Source organism: Lampetra planeri, chromosome 47, assembly GCF_965212315.1.
Source record: "Lampetra planeri chromosome 47, kcLamPlan1.2.h2, whole genome shotgun sequence".
In the NCBI taxonomy this organism is placed as follows: Eukaryota; Metazoa; Chordata; class Hyperoartia; order Petromyzontiformes; family Petromyzontidae; genus Lampetra; species Lampetra planeri.
The window spans coordinates 8,214,990-8,232,555 of record NC_136153.1 but is presented as its reverse complement, the minus strand read 5'-3'; the positions used below and the strand labels follow the sequence as shown (position 1 = coordinate 8,232,555).

The 17,566-nt window shown below is 49.3% G+C and overlaps 1 protein-coding gene across 2 annotated transcripts in view; it reads right to left on the bottom strand.

Annotated features, from left to right (window-relative positions):
* Positions 1-17,566, bottom strand: part of ASCC3 (activating signal cointegrator 1 complex subunit 3) — a 108,419-nt gene that overhangs the window by 70,358 nt on the left and 20,495 nt on the right. For both annotated transcript variants that reach the window (XM_078615590.1, XM_078615591.1), the window contains exons 13-22: positions 14,626-14,802; positions 13,863-13,934; positions 11,105-11,239; positions 10,275-10,466; positions 9,666-9,890; positions 6,539-6,658; positions 5,559-5,723; positions 2,949-3,035; positions 2,172-2,348; positions 1,351-1,576 (exon numbers count right to left, since the gene is read on the bottom strand). In XM_078615590.1, the coding sequence (XP_078471716.1) occupies positions 1,351-1,576; positions 2,172-2,348; positions 2,949-3,035; positions 5,559-5,723; positions 6,539-6,658; positions 9,666-9,890; positions 10,275-10,466; positions 11,105-11,239; positions 13,863-13,934; positions 14,626-14,802 (1,576 nt within the window). The remainder of the gene's footprint in view (positions 1-1,350; positions 1,577-2,171; positions 2,349-2,948; positions 3,036-5,558; positions 5,724-6,538; positions 6,659-9,665; positions 9,891-10,274; positions 10,467-11,104; positions 11,240-13,862; positions 13,935-14,625; positions 14,803-17,566) is intronic.

Below are 17,566 nucleotides of genomic sequence, written 5' to 3'. Positions count from 1 at the left end.
GTCTTCAATCAGCAGGAGATTGACAGAGGGCTGTAGATTATTACCGTGATTAAATTGATTGATGCGATTCCACGGTCTACAAGAAGCAATACTTATGAACACAAAGCCTAATGTCTCTACACCATCTACCTTTCTCAGATTTACCAATCGCAACACGAATCACAACCACTACCCAGGAGCTTGCTAAACACGGGCAAGCTAGAAACCGGGTAAGAACAATCAATAAAAAAAGACGACGCATGCATTTCACTCTGATGTAAAAAAAAATAACAATGTTATTATTTAAATAATTATATCTATGTTTTGCATTCCACGTGCCACAGGGAGAAGCCATTCAGCTTGGCGATTCACCTTTGGCCATTGTGCTCACACAGCAGCACCTCCCCGTTCATCATCATCACTATCATAGCCAACGCAGACAGACTCAGACGAGCTGGCAGAGTTGCGCACAACACGTCGGGCACAGGTGCGGCCCCCCTCCGATGCCGTCTGATGTCTAAGAAGATGGAGCGCCCGATACAGAACCAAACAACAAAGAGGGGCATTTGTGTCCAAAACGGAGCACAAGGGAACAATACCTCCGCTTGAAATGCCTTTGAGAGATGCGGGCTCCCGTAAATCGTGGCTAGTAAAACAAACCAGACAGGTCGGCCCATTAGACGGGCCTTGGCCCCGTTAAATTTAGAGGCAGCGGCGTTTTATAGGGTGTGCCGTATAACTCGGAGAAATGTGCAAATGCAATCTGTTCCACCTGGCCGCCCGTACAGGGTGTGTTCGTTCGAGTGTGGTTTGCACATTCATTACTTCTGCTGTGTGCAAGAACGAGGACAAAGATTCCCCCTCGCTCTGTATTAACAAACAGACTGTTGGGACCATAGTGCTGTCAGCGAGAAACTATGACGGACGGCACGGCGCACTCGAGAAAAGGTGCACCGTGCCCAACTGTTAATGCCTGCCCCAGCGCTAATCTTAGCCGAGAGGGACCAGGTTCTCATTTCAAGATGAGCCGCCAGCCTAGGAGAGGCAAAGGACTGACGGTTTAGATATCAATCGCCACTAGATGTTAGCCGTGGCGGAAATCGAACCCAGGTAGCTGGGCTTGCAGCCAGGCACACTAACCAATGTGCCACGACTGCTTCTCATCTATGGTGCGTGCGAGTGCACACACGCCTTCGCATGCAAAAATAAACACGTGTGTGCGTCACACGTAATGCATCAGTCGAATGAGCAATCGGATGAATGAGCGAGCAGTTGAACACACGGACAATCGAATGAGCGAGCAGTTGAACGATCATTAGAATGAACGCGGCTGAACGAGCCACGAGATTGCGATGTGCCACAACACGCTACCTATGTCGTGGCTGCTCATGTCTCGGAGGTTGTCGACCGTCATCTTGCGCGCCTCCAGCTTCTCGAGCGTCGTGTGCGGCAGTGCCGAGAACTGGCGCAGCGGGTGGGCCCAGCCCCAGAGGCGGCGGTCGATGGCCTTGCTCAGGGCCAGGAGGCGGCTCGTCATGGTGGGCCAGCGCTTGCGAAGCGCCGTCTCGAAGAGGGAGCGCACGATTCGCGCTGCGTTCTGCCAGGGGGAGACGGACGGACGTGTTTTGGAACGGGGAAGGACTCGTTCCATGTCCTCGTGGTCAAAGTGTCTACCTACTCAATTGGGAGTTGGAATGGTTAATCGGCAAACAAATCAAATGAACCAAGCCATGAACCACTTAAACCGACTATTTAACCAGCCCACCAACCGCTAACCATTTTTACCAAACACTAAAGCACTTAATCATCCAACCACTAAGCCAAACACTTAACCAGCCAGCCAACTAACTAACCTACGATCTATCCAATGAATCACCATAACAACCAACCAATCAACCAACCGACAGACAAACCAGCCATCTAACAGGGCAGCCTGGCAACAGAGCCACAGACCAACACACAAACAGGCAGACACATAGAACAACACCAAGACGCACTGAAACACAGGCAGACACACGCAATCAATCACGCCCCCACAATCGTACAAACGCCCATCATTTAGACCAGAGGTCGACAACCTGCAGCTCCGGAACCACGCACGGCTCTTCCAAGGACCGCTTCGTGACGTCGTTTATCAACGACCACCGTCTCTCGTATTCACCACACTCGCGGAGCGTGCCATCCAGACCCACCTGGGCGATGTAGGAGAGGTCGGACACGAGCGAGAAGCAGTCGACGTCCCCGCGCGAGATGTACGTCTGCAGCAGGATGTTCACCTTGCCGTAGCCGTTCTCCACGCCGCCGGCCACGGGCAGCAGGCAGTAGCCGTCGGCCAGCTGCTCGAGCTCGCCGAGTTCATCCTCTCGCACCTGCTCAGCAGCCCAGGGGAGCAAATACAAAGATCCCCCGTATAGCCTGTAACAGACTGTTGGGGCAAGTGCTGTGAGCGAGCGCCTATGAAGGCCGGCACGGCACACGTGGGGGCGGGTGGCCACCACCACGCCCGACCGCTTTTAACACACCGCACAAGGAACTCATTTGAGGCTGAGTCGACCTAGGAGGGGGCCCAGGACCGGTTCAGATAATCGTCACTGGTGTTGACCGTGAGCGGGCATCAAACCCGGGTCGCCAGGTTCATAGTGCAGCACACTAACCGCTACGCTACCACTCCCCAGACACCTATAGGCACACACACAGCAGGCTGACGTAGCAGTTGCCGATAGTGCGGGCCAGGCGTGGTGACGCACGCTAACGGAGCCAGCGCGTCGGAGACAAGAGTTGGTGGATGTGACGCCGATAGCAGAATCGGTATAACATTGGGTAAAAGATAGAACGATAAAAAATTAAATACAGACCGATTGGCATCTGCATGAACAATGAAATTGGTTGATTGAGAACAAACATTCAATGGGCATGGGGATGCCTTTGCAAAAATGCTCATACTGTCTGCAATTGCCATGCAGTCCCACCTTGATCTGCTCAAACTCCTCTGCCTTGCACACCATCGATAACACGTCCGATTCCGTCAGGTGCGGGCCAAAGTAGTCGTTGAAAGTCTGCGACAAGAGGAGAAACGAAACGGAGACAGCGAAACGCCGTTTAAATTACGACAAAACCCCAGCGTATACTTTCCGTACAAAATTTTAGAAACCGTAAATAACTGAATTCTACGTGTTGCGATTCAATGTACGTAGTGCAATTGTAACGGTTAATTTGAATCAACAACGTGTTGTATAGGCTTAGTTGCGAAAAATATCAGTGGAGCTTTAAATGCCAGCTTCGCAAAAGAGAGTGAGATTATTTTTTATTCATGACAATATTTGTTGGGCAGAGGTGTGGGACTCTTGCAACCTACTTAGCATGTTACCCAGTGAACTACTGGTAGCTGTATGCAAAATACACGTGTTCAAACATGAACGCAATATATGGTACCACTGATAATAGGGTTTTCCACTTTTTTCTGGCAACAAAACAGGTGTTAAGATGTTAAAACACCAAACTGAAACCTTTACAAGGAATCACGTCTGCATTAACCACAATGCTTGTGGTCAGAATGCAAAAAAAAAAACCTACTCTGATAATATATGCATTGTCCTTGAAACTGATCGGTCCACACCAGACATCTTTCTTTGAGCCTCGTCTCAAACAGTGTTAGACCAGAGGACGCCAAAAGGCGTACGGGTACCACTATAGCAATCAGGAAAATACATCAGAGAGTATTCTGAGAAGTGTTTTTTTTATCTGGCTTTTTACAATTCTAATGTCTTTATACTAACAGTAAAGCATTATCATTTACTAATTCAGCTTAAAACAATTATCTCATTCGTCTTTGAACCCATAAGCAGTGAGGCACACCACACACAAAGCTCTCTCAGTCAAAGCTATGTTATTCAATTTAATTCGGATATTTCTCCCCGTCCCGTGGGACCACAATCTAAATGCTAATTTACCCTAAGCCGTAACGCTTTATGTTCATTTAAATAAAGGCATAAGTTTAAAGGCATTTTCCATAAAGAGGTATTTACTGCCAATGTCTTTTCCCCGGGACGAGTTAGTATGCGCCGATACCAATCAGGCCGAGATGGCGGAAACGTAACGGTGCCTGCCAGGTGGCTCAGCGGTAGAGCGAGCGGCTCGTGAACTTAACCCTGCGAGTTCAAACCCTGGTTTGGGGCTTGCCTCAGCCAATCATCCCCTCTAGAATAAAAAATAAACGAGTACCACTTGGCGGGGAAGTTCACAGTGCACCGTCCTATTGATTGGACTTGGCCCTGCCATAGGAATGTGGATTTTATTTTATTCCTGGCACAGGGCTGCAAATAAGATATGAGCACCACCTCCATGCTTATTCGAGCAGTAAATGACTCGCCCCTGGGTTGGCCAAATAGTAGATGGATTGGGCCTCTCCTCACAGCCAAACGTGAGTAGTAAGTAACCTGGTGCAGTGGTCATTGTTTGCATTGTGGAGACAAAGGAGGCGTGGGGTGCTTATGGTGCTGGCCACGTCACGACGGCTTTGCCAGCAGTCGTTAGCTGTGATGGTCTGGCATAGTTCTGGCATTCGGTGTAAATGAGAGGGATAGAACTTCCTGCGATTGTGCCGATAGCATTCACTTGATCACGGATAGCATTCACAGTGTTCGCACTGCTAGTGGCGGCAATGGCTGTGATGGCGTCTGACAGTGATAGTTTTTTACAACAGTAGCCGTGATGTGAAATCGATAGTGATACTGCCAAGAGCCACATCGCTGAGTGAAAGCGGTGACAGCGACGGCGTTGACAGTGCCAGCACTAACAGTGACAGTACCGACATTGGCAGCTATGACTGTGGTCGTTCAACACTGGCATTGCCAGCCGTGGTATGACTGACAGTGCACGGGTGGAACCGGAAACATGCGAGTGAGACTAAAAAACAAAGTTCCCCCATACAGCCTTGTTGAGGCGAGTGCTGTTAGTTAGCGAGCACCTATTAAGGCCGGTAAGGCACACGAGGAAGAGGCTGGCCAGCACCACGCCTGGCTGCCATCGTCTCCCCAGCACTGATGTTTACCCAGTGCACCAGGTACTAATTTAAGGCGGAGTCGACCTAGGAGAGACCCAGGACCGGTTCTGATATTCGTTGGCCACGAGCGAGAATCGAAACTCAGGTCGGAGGGTTCGAGGTGCAGTGCGCTAACCGCTGTATTACCGCTGGAGGCGCCACAAGCGCATGCACGCATGAGCACACGCAATGCACAGAGACAAAGGTCCCCCGTGAAGATTTAACAGGCTGATGGGGCAAGTGGTGTTAGCAAGCACCTATTAAGGGGAGCGGTAGTGTAGCTGTTAGTGCTCTGCACTATGATTCCCACTCACGGCCAACACCAGTGACAATTATCTGAACCGGTCAAGAGCGAGCCTCCCCTAGGTCGACACCCCTACGCCTCAAATGAGTACCTGGTGCGGTGTGTAAACACTGCCACTGGGGAGACAAAGGTGGCCGGGCGTGGCGCTGGCCACCCACCCCCTCGTGTGTCGTCCCGGCCTTCATCGGCGCTACTCGCTAAAACACACACGCTCGCACACGAGCACGCACGCACCTCGATGGTGTTGTACTTGATGTAGAAGTGGCTGGCCGTGCGTCCCGTGTCGGTGGGCGAGAAGTATCCCGTGCGCTCGTCAAAGCGAATCATTCGCGCCTTGTCCAGCTTCCGGCCCGCGTCCACCACCATCTGCTCGCGGAACTTGTGCAGCGACGGGTCGGCCTTCGCCGCGGACACGCGCCGACGGGGACGGGGAGAGAGGGTGACACGCGGACGAGGGCATGAGCCAATGGAGGCGTGAAGTGAGAGACTAACGTGGAGATGCACAAGAGAAGAGACCGGCGTTTGGGATTCGCTTGCCAAAAAATACACGGGAATGAGAAGGCGGTTAACGAAATGTTTACTAGCGCCTGAGAGCCAGGTGGCTCAGTCGGTAGCGCTTGCAAATGCTAGGGATACAGATTGACATCCTGGATGGGGATCGATGAGGTCCATCATTTATCTGGGGTTACTATATAAGTACCAACTTTGTGGGGAAGTCAACACTAGTTTTTATAATGATAAGACTCGCCCCGGCCATAGGAATGTGGAAATTCCACCACTGCCTCGCGGTTGTAAATGGGAGATGAGGTCGCCAGTTCGATTCCATCTCCCAGCGCGGCAGTTGATAGAATGGGCGAGTTTATTAAATCCGCCCCACTTCTGTCCACCCAGCTGTGTGAATGGGTACAAGTTAGTCGATCGACAGCTGGCGTGTGGCGGGATAAAGCGTGGTGGGCACTCCCACCTCATACAGCATGGAAGAGTAGGCCAAATACATTCTAGATTCGGGGCTTCTCCAAAGCTCCCTCTAGTGGCAGCCCTTCTTCTGCCTGCAGTAGCGGAAGCAAGCAATTGCAGGGCTGCACCTTTGCCGGCTTGTACGGCGGTGTCACGTGACATGCAAGGTATTCTATGGGGCCCCGAGCTCCGGGTCACAATCGCCAGCCTTTGCGTTGTCTAGATATCGCTTGGACACATTTGTGTGTACGTCTCACCTGCTGCGTGTTGTAGCTGATTCCGTACGCCAGTGGGTTGGCTCGCATGCGGACGTACAGGTACGTGTAGCTCAGCCACCTCACGGCCTCCTGCACGTTGGTCACGGTTCCCAGGGAAATCTGCGCCGGGAGAAAATAAAACGCCACAGAGCTCAATCGGGCGCATCAGTCTCGACGGCCCGCTTTGACGTCAACACACGTGCGCGTGCGATCGAGATACGGTGTAATCTACGTCAAAAAGGTCATCACGGCCAATGCCCCAGATGCCACCACACCCCCGCGATTGCTTCCTTCCTTCTGTCAGACACACCCCTGTTGCAGTTGAAAACCGACCTTTAAGATCTGCCCTTACAGAACCTCTACAATCTGGCCTTATTGCCTTGCCCTTGACACACACGCAGTTCATGTGTTATCCGAGGACATGGCCTTGTGTGAGCGCTGCACAGGTACACGGTTCGAATCCAGCGGGTGACCTGGTTAATACTGCGGGTAAACCAGTGTGCTAGCGTCATGCTACAAATTGCTAAATTGGGATGATGCTGATAAATCACCGCCCCCTGTCGCGAAAACTCGGCAGGAACTCTCCCTGAAATAGTCATGAGATTTGGCAAAGCTTTCCTAGATAAACATGCAATAACATAACGTGAACAAAAGGTCATCACGAGCATCATCTGGCTTGAGGTATTTCAATTGGCCACCAACCTCTGGCTACCACCCCTATACATGCTGCATTGTATTATACAGAGATATAAACATGAATATGGTGGACGTTTTACATTCCCAATGGTGGAGACAAGTCTCTCTATCGGACAATCACTGTTGGCTTCCCCACAAAGTAGTCTTAATTTTATCGACCCCCCCGAGGGATGATGGGCGGCTGAGTCAACCCCCCTTAACCAGGAATTGAACTCGCAGCCTTATGACTGCGAGCCGCTCTCTCTGCTGCCGAGCCACCTGGCCAGACATCGAGTCCATGACTTTAGGAATCGATTTGACAAACGGCTATCGCAAAAAACTGATAATAAACTGACAACCCCCCAGTAGGTTACATTCAATATCAGGTTTCAGCACAAGTCCTGAGCCAATGATGCTGACACGTTGACCGACTCGCCCACTCTAAACGTGACAATGACAATGATGAATAGCAATATAACGATAATAGGTTTTTGTCAAATGCTCCTCGGCTTTCTTTTTGTTAGTATTATTCGCGGGGCAAATGCTCTACATTTTGACCGATTCCCTTTTTACAAACACTTAAATAGGCAAACCGCATTGAAGACCTCTCACCCGTAACGGCAGATCCAGACAAAAAAAAAATAGACATTTGTTACAAAACCCACGGAGCACGAACAAAACAAAAAACGCATGGGCAACGCAAGCCCTTTCTTTTGTTATGGCAACTCCTCCGTGCCAAGTTTGATGAGGCTGCCGATGAAAGGCACGAGTCACGCAGGTCAGCGCCAAATGACCTGGGGGGGGGGGGGGGGGGGGCTCTCTCTGAATTTCCAGCCGAGCGTGTGCATCTGTGCAACAGGTACGACGACGACCACCGCAGGAGGACACGGAGCGGGCCAGACGCCTGCCCCCGTACGTGACAAATTTACCATCGCGTGATGCGCGCGGTGATTTATTGGCGGCTAATGGCACAGTTGTAATAACAGCGGCGTGGAAAGGGGCCCGAGGCGAGCGATTATTGTTCATTGATATCTGCCAGAGGCATCATTATTATTACCATCATCGGGCCAATTATCTATCCATTCAGAGATGAAGGCCTCACCATGCTACTGACACGCCTTGCAGTACCAGTAATGCCACAATCCATTTAACTTCTTCACACGAGCCGATCTCATTGTTCCATTTCTGTGGTGGTAATCCTCTCTCGGATTTGCATTATACTGCCAATAAATTACTAGGCTTGTCCACTGGCTGTCGTCATTCCCTCCAGCTTTGTATCCCACTCATTTGCTTGGACTGAATCCATACTGCTCAAGTTAAGCACTCCCAGAAGGCCGTGGGGACGATGGTTTGTGTAATACATGCGTTTATTTCTTATGTGCAGAAACATATTGATGCACATGAAGGTATCTGCTTGCTTATATGTTTACTTACATGAAATCAACACGATGGCTCTGATTTGCATTTGTTCCCTGATTCCAATGAGACTCCACCAGTCTCTAAGTGTAATTCCCCAACGAACATCTCCCCATGCTTCTTTGCACACCTTTTATCTCCAGTTACATTTTTCGTAATCAGTGTCCATAGTTCTGATCAGCATGTTTTAGCTGGCAAAATGCAATATTTTTTTTTTAAAACTACATTTTTATTTTATTTTATCATTCAGAAGCGACCTGGCCACAAGTGATAGCCCAATGAAGTGGCTGATCATCATACAGAAATGCACAGCAGTCAAATACTCTACACGGATGGTGATTGTAAATGAGGGAAAAACCGGAGAAAAATCCACACGACCACAGAGAGAGAGAACATGCAAACTCCAAATATACGCGCGTCAGGGTTGGGATCGAAAGCACTAAAACTCATCCTCGTCCGTGCCTTCATTTCATAATTCTCTTCTCAATTCCACCTTCACTAAGTGCCCGATGTACAAATTTGTTACGTTTTACTTTCAAAGAAGGCTGAAAAGTTGGACTCCAGACAAGTAGGAACAAAACATAGGCAATGAACAACAGCTTTTCATAAACAAAACAAATCACGTATTGGATGGACACCACTTGGAACACACACACACACAGACGGCAATACTATGTACTCAAAAACCTTCCTCAGGCTTTACTGCCCCCTGCAGATTTAAAACTGCATTTAACGTCAAAAAGTTGCAAGCGGTTGACGTGTATTCATTACAATAAACACTGTGGCCTCACGGGAAAAAATGTATATTTTAATCTGTGACGTTTCTGGCAATGGACCTTCTTCAGAGCATATGTACACACTATGTACGCAGCTGTGGCTAAGCCCGATTCATCCTATCACCCACACAGCATTCTCGGTGCACAAAGCGCCGCCACCTCCTATCCCACTGCGACCGGACACCACAAATTCAACGGACAACCAACCGTGGCCGTTCGGCTTGAGCGTCGCCAAGTGCGGCGCTCTCTCCCGTACGCACCTCCGCGTTCAGGTTGTCCTGCAGGCTGGCCTGGAACTGGCTCTCGATGGGGTTCTGCTGAGTCAGCAGCGTGAGGTAGCGGCCGAGCTTGTCGTGCGACGTGATGATGATGCCGAGGCCGAACGTGTCGTACTGGGGCCGCCCGGCGCGCCCGAAGATCTGCATCACGTCCAGCGCGCCGAGGTCCACGAAGGTGCCGCGCTTGGCGTCGTAGATTTGCGTGCCCTGTGTTGGTGACAATAACGATAATGCTACAGTCGAAGTCGACGATGATGCTGCATGCTACTATTGACGATGACGACGACATCTGCAACAACGCGGCTGCTACCGCCGCCGCGGATGAAAAGGCGAAGACGACGACAACGCCGACGATGCTGTGCCACCGCTGTAAACAATAACGGCGTTGTTCTGTCGCTACCCAAGATGGTGTTGCAGCAATTAAATCATCTTGTGATAGCACAGCTGCTATTACTGGTGACGATGACCATGGTGCCGTCACTGTTGCTAATGCAGCTCCTGCCAACAACAGCGATGCCGCTGCCGATCACGACGTCGACGCCGCGTCCGCCGCACCGCTGAACCGGGGGGCAGCCACCACCGCGGTCGCACCTTGATGATGACAGCGTGGGCGGGCAGGTTGACGCCCCAGGCGAGCGTGGCAGTGCACACGAGGACGCGCACGAACCCGCGCGAGAAGAGCCCTTCGACGAGCGAGCGGTCGGGCCGCAGCATGCCGGCGTGGTGCGTGCTGAAGCCGTCCGGAAACAGCTCGCGCATCGGCTTGTTGCGGGAGCGCTCCACCTGCACTCGAGGGGCACACGTGGAGGAGGAGGAGGACGAACGCCGTCAGGAATACCACACTGGGAGCACGCAAAAACGTGCAGCCCTGGAGGATTGCTTGCTCAAGTCACTGCTGGTGGAAGGGGGTCAAAAGGAGATCAAGAGAGCCGCCACCCCATCCAGGACCGTAAGAGGTCACTTGGGGCTCGCGCGCTGCCTCACCAGAGTGCCATAGGGGCCACAGGAGGCAGCTGGGGTCCGCGCGGCCCAAACTTTGTTCGATGTGCACTGTAGTACAATAAAAACGGACCACGGGTGATTCACCGATCGTGCAGATGTTAGCCAATCAAAAAAAAGAGGCATTTAATTTGAAGCTTTACTAACCAATGGAATTACTCAATCCATGGATCGCCTGCCAATGAATCGACGCGCCGATTAGCCCTCAATGCATCGATACTCTTAACTTGGCCGTCGGATCGACCGCGAGCAGAGTCGATACAACAGACACCTCGATACGGGTTTCACAAGACCATACGTGGACAAAGACGTGCCCCAACGGGCAACGCCACGCCTACTTTGTTCCATATACGGGCCGATCGCTGATCGTCGATTTCGTCGGGTGTCCGATTTCATCAACTTCCAGCGCCCGCCGCCCTCACCTGCTTGAACGCCGTGCCGTACTCGGCTGACTGCGGCGGCGTGAAGAACCCCGCCTCCCCGTTGTTCTTCGCCATCTCTCGCAGAGCCATGGCCGTGCGGACGGTGGCATTGCGAGCGTGCACGAACACCATGACCTGGGCAGCGCCAAGTGGAGGCGATGCGCAAACGCTTTAGAATCACGCCTTCGAATCACAGCCCACTCCACGCCTTGAGAAGTCCGCCGGTCCGACCGGACGTGCGATCGTCCGCGTGAGCTTGCGTCTTCGCGCGGAACATTTTTTTAATAGGCATGGTGCGCGATAGTGAATGGGCAATGGAGATCTTTCCACGCGCGGTTTGGGACAATTTTACCGGGTCTTTTTCTCCCAGATTTTGATTTCATTTTCCAATTTTACAAGACATAAATAACATGTGGTCGGCGTATGACAATCTCTATTTGCAGGCGAAAGGACGAGTTTTAAATCTTGAGTCAGCGCAGCCCATTATTCCCCTGCGGTTGTTAAAAATCGGTACCACTGTGGGAATATAAGAGGTCATCATCTCACTTCCTCTTACAAATTGATTCCCCCCCCCCGCTCCCCCTCCCCCGTATGTCCCTGATCGTTCACTCCGTTCCCGAGAGGAGAGATTAATGAAGCTCCCTGCATTCAGAAGTTGAACCCCGGAGTGACAGAACCCATTCTTATTAGGCTCCCAAGTCTTTTGAAATGTCTTACCACCCTTGGTAACATGTGCCAACTCAGCATCTACTTTCAAATTATGCCTGGAGAGTTAATTGTAAAAACATTTTTTTTATAACATTCAAACAATAATGAGCCGGGTCCTATTTACCCAAACATTTTTACTTAATATAAATTTTATTTTAGGGCCACAGTGTTACTAACAAATTGTTGAGTTTGTTTTTGGTTATAAATCTGCTGAAGCACCGCTGTCAATGCAGCAGCATCACCAAGTAATGTCAAATGTTGCTGATTTTACTATATTAATCACTTTTTTTTATAGTAACTGTTACAGAAACTCAGGAATCATCAACCCTTTGTGAGAGCCTTGGGAGCTATAAGAGAGGCGGCGTATACCAAAACTTATTTATGTTTGGCTTTGTAAGGGTTTTGTGATAGCGAAAAATTGCGGAAAAATCCATAATTTAATACGTGTATAAAACGTGAAGTTATTGTTTGAACTGATGCCATCCTTGGCGGTTTTGAGATGCTGCTGCCGACGTGCGTACGTGCGAGTGCAGTTTTGAAAGCACTCACCAGTTAATCTCGTAAATTCAAAACGTACAGCAAGCGCCCACGTTGCTAGAACACCATTCCCATTTTGATATCTTTGTAAAAGTTTACGGGGCCAGCGATTCATTATTTTTTATTCTTAAAAATATACGTTTATATTCCTCGACGTTAAAGCAGCCCCTGGACACGGTCGGAACAGTCAGCTCTACATGCCAATTGCAATACCGTGAGATGCTTCATGGACGTGAAGAAGATGTTAGGAGCCAAGCTGAGATGTGATGTGTTTTCAATTTTGTTTCCGTTGATCATTGTTGGTAAATGTGTACTAGCCTTTTGCCCATCTAAGGACGGGTTTATTTCAGTAAATCTGAAACTTGCAAGCGAAAAGCAGACCGTGACGTGACATTCATTGCATCAATCCGTGTGCAATTTATAACGCCGCGTTGACACAGACCTATTTCATTTAAAGGTTATAATCCCTTGTTCATTATGTCCTTTTTACTTCTATGTCTCAACAGCGTTACGGAGATCGCGTGACGTGTAGTGAGGGTTGTAAGTTGACGCTGAGGAGGGGGGCGGAGGCGACTCGCCCCCCATGTGGAGTGACGTCACCCGCTAATTATTATTAATGGAGGGGGAGGTCCATTTAGAAGACGTCACCTTATGAAAATCGATTCGCGAAGCCACTTGCTGTACTGCCGCCTTCTTGCCAATTCACAACCCCAGTAGGTTTATGAGTTTCACAAATCCAAGTGATCCACCAATCCTTTCTGCATTGCATGTGGCGTAACATCTCGCTCGGTTTAAATGCTGTACCACAGGATACGTGCAGCCCTATTGTCAATCCACTGCTGGATGACAGATTACCCATACTATGTGGGGCATGGGGGATATTTAACCGTACTTCACCACGTCGGTCAGTGCGGGTTCGATGTTGGTGGATAAGCACGGTTGTGGGACCGTTGAAGTGCAGTACAACAATGTCTTTGCCCTCTCCTGCGTGTTAAAAAGCCTACGTGTTAAACTGCCCTCTTCTGCGGGTGAATCAAGGCCCTCAGGACTAAACATCCCGCTGTATGTGGTAGTCGCCTATCCGAGTGCAACAAAGCGTTACCCAGGCTTGGGATCTGACAACACTGGGCACATTTCTAGTGATACAACAATAGTGGGCCTGTGACAGCATCAACATATTAAGTGAATAACAAAACTAATAATTGGAGTGTCCATTCATGATAATGCAGCACGTCAAATTTGAATATTATTTCAGCAAATGCCTGGATTTTCTCCAGGCCCTCCCTCCGGTTTTCACCCACATTGAAATTGGCCAAGCGTCCCAACACAGGACACTTCTGACAAGATGTCACAAGACCCCCAGTGAGATGACCATCCCAGGAAAGTTAAGCGACACTGTTACCACCGCACCTCTGATTAGCACGGTTGGCTACGTACGGTGCGAAAGAAGTTCAACATATATGCACATACATACCCCGACCATAAACTATTCGGGGAGAGAAAAAAAACCAACCTGGTGTCCAGCCTTGACTTGCTCCAGAACTTTATCATAACACACTTCATCCATGTCGTGCATTTGCTGCATCTGTGAGGCAAACAATTAGAGCGAAGACAGCAGCGCATGTGCATACACGTCTCCTGCAGCCAATGCAGCTTGCTTTCAATCACAAAAAAATAAAATGACATTTCTAACCAGATCTTGTCTAATGCATGTGTCCCTCTTTCAGTCTCTCAGCGTAAGTAACTCTGAGCATCCGCCACTTACTGCACGGTAAAAACGTCTTTCAAGGATCGCTCATAGTTCAAATTGGCAATATCTGGCTTTAGGTATTTCCTTTGTTGCGGTTAACAAGTCCTTCAACGTCAGATCTCTATGTCCCTTTACTACCACCATCTGACATTAGCTCTTTCCTTTGGGCACTGACCAACTTGCTGTGAAAAAGAGCTTCATATAGCTCATCGGACGTTTCCAGGATAAATAAAGATGCAGATTCACGTACCACTGGGTACCACTCGAAAACAAGTCTTGCCTCCTCTGCTATAAACTTGGCTGCTATAAATTGCAGCCAAACACTCTATGAGCCACTTCGTTGAGCTATCATTTGCGACCAGGTCACTTCTTGGAAAAAATAGCGATATTCCTCAGTGGGATGTTACCTGGTAAAATAGTTTAGTTTACTGGTTGGGGGGGGGGGGGTGATGATTGCTGCTGCGGTGCGTAATCTCAACATCGCTACGAAACAAACTGCGGAGTTTTCCCAAACTGACAGGCACACCTTGTTGGTCGTCTTGACGCCGATGAACGTCTGGCTCAGGGGCACGGGCCGGAAGCGGCTGTCGAAGAAGAAGAGGCCGATGTACGGGTTCACGTGCAGGAACCGCGCCACGTCCAGGTAGTTGGGCAGGGTTGCCGACAGACCCACGATGCGAATCATGCTCTGAGTGCTCTCCACCTGCAGTCGGACACAGCGGGTTTAACGGCGCGATTCTACAATCAGAATGCATGTACGTGTGTATGTATGTTGAGCTTCTTTCGCTACGTACGTAGCCAACCGTGCTTAATCGAAGGTGCGGGGGAAGGACAGCAAACTAAACAGGAAATAAATCATCTTTAATTAGACTGGAGCTATTTTTACACAGGCCTCCAGTTGGGGCATGGGGTCAGAAAGTTACAACAATACAGAAAACGTTAGAAGTGCAGGGGAATCAGTCTGTGGTGGGGCAAAGTGTGGGTACTCCCACCTGTTTAGACGGCCCTTGAGCTCTCACCCTAGTGGAAGCCAGCAGTGTCATGACCAAGTAATTGTAGGGCAGCGCCCTTCCACTTTACCAAGGAAATTTGACCACCTTGTGTGTAACGACTTTTCACTTAATGTTGATTTTACACTCACAACTCCGCACCTCCGATTAGCACTCAGCACCTACGAGTAGCACGGCTGGCTACGAACGGTGCGAAAGAAGTTCAACATACATACACAACGGATTATACGCGTCACCCTAGACACCCCGACACCACGAGGGGCTCTACGGGTAGGCAAACGGACCGCGAGCTGCAGGTCGCCCACCCACCACTGGTTTAGGTGTTCAACCACCACCCTGCAGGTCTCAACACTTTCTGCGTCAGCCCTCGCCACTGCCCCACTTTGACATTCCCTCTCATCATCTCTTCACCACTTCCCCCCCCCCCCCCCTCAAAGTTCTTATAACAACCTTGTTCGATTAAAGAAACGTGTTAAATCGTATCTATTACAACTTTAACAATGCTGTTTGTCGCCAGCCACGGGGTGATTTGGGATTCTGGGCCCGTGTTCAGCAACCGAGATTAACAATCAAAGTGCAGGCACTGGACACAAAACTAGCCTTGGCAGAAACCTCCCATTAAAGTTGCTAGAGACTCGATGATGGTTTTTCAGGATATATCATCAATCATCATTTTACAGAAAGCGGTAACCACCATGACCATACTTTCTCCAAGCGGTCATTCATTAATATACACATCAATTTTTCTATTTACATTCCCAATATCTGATAACTAAGCTCAATGCAATATACATGTTAAATCTAAATGATTACAACTCTGACAATGCCATTTGTTGCTGACCGCCAGACGTTTTGGTCCTTTGACCCTGTGCTCAGCAACTGTGTTCGAAAATAAACACAACATATCCAATCTGTTGACTATAAATAAGTCAACACCTGGGGCTAAATCAGAAAGTTTGAGCATTATCGCTCACTAATTATATAAAGGTCTCACTGTTGGATAAACCACCACCCTTTCATCTGCATGGTAATTTATATTTATTTACTCATTAATGAAACTCCCGAGTTAATCTGCTCATCTGTTTTAAAACTAAATGTTATAATCTCCCGGCACTAATCACCTTTGCAAATTAGTTTTTCTTTGTCACATGCAGTAAAAAAGAAAAAAAAAACCTCATCACAAGCAAGCCAAATTGGGTGGAAAAAATTTCAGCGTGTATATATTAGTACACGAGCGCATCTCTCATCGGCGACTTAGCATTCGAGATGGCGACGAGCCGTTTGCCAAAGATAAAACCGCAAAAGTTGTCACGTCGCACGAAACGCAAAACCGCCCGCCCCCCCGCCCGCCCGCCCCCCCGCCCCCCCGCGCTGTTCGTCAGAAATTCGCCGCCACATTGCGAGCCGTTGCCACCCTTCAGCCTTCCGCAATTCCACCGCGTGGTGTTTTGACGACGCCAACAGCTGGATCGTAAGAAATAAAAAACCCCACAACCGTTGGCTCCACGACGTTCAGAATGAGAATCGTGATGTTTTGTTACACTCGAGAAATCGGATGAGCTATCAAGCTCTTTTACACAAGACGTCCAAGTTCACTCGGCCTAGCTTTCCTGCTTATTTGGCGTAAAACTATATATGCCGCGCGGGAACTGCCCACCGATTAATATGCAGCGCATAAGCGCAATTCGGTAAATGTGGAACGCAAGTCCCGTACAAACACAAATGCTAATAAAACCCAAGTGATTTTCAGTTACACATTGCAGTTCTCTGAAAGCGGAGCTGATGCCAGACCAAAGCCGTGAGTCAGCAAAAGCTGAGATTTACGGTTTTAATTTCCGATTCGTAACAAAAATAGTACCTCTTGCGTGAAGCAGCGCAGCAGTGCGGCACGATCCACTGTTATACCCCACGTGATTGCTCCGCAACTACGGACCTGGCCTTCATCGATCACTATCTCTGAACCTGGAGAGTGCCTGGATTAGCAACCACCGAGCATAACAGGTATTATAGGCTGTCCGGCTACACTATGCGGAGCATGCAGCAGTGCTGTAAAATCCGCTGTTGTACTGTACTTCTACACTCCTACATCTCAGGACTTGCATAGCCTGGGGGAGGCCCTCATCCAACAATAGATCAACCAAATCGATGCAAATGTGCGTATCAATATTGCCTCTCTTGTCAGTTAAAGGGCTTTTGTGTATTACCTTATAGGTTTGCCAGATTTGTTGAGTTTGTGAAAAAAGGGGGTATGGTTAGGCTGTCGTAAAATGTGCTTCAGCAGAAAAAATAAACTTTTTTTTTCAAGATTCAACTCTGGCAAATGGTACGCACTCAAGCTCTGCAGCCCAAAAGGTTTTGGCAGCTAAAGCTGCTGCTGCTTGCTAATGATGACAGTGCTGTTGTTTGCTCCGAGCAATGAGAATTACAATAATGATGCTATTGCTGTTGCTTCTGATA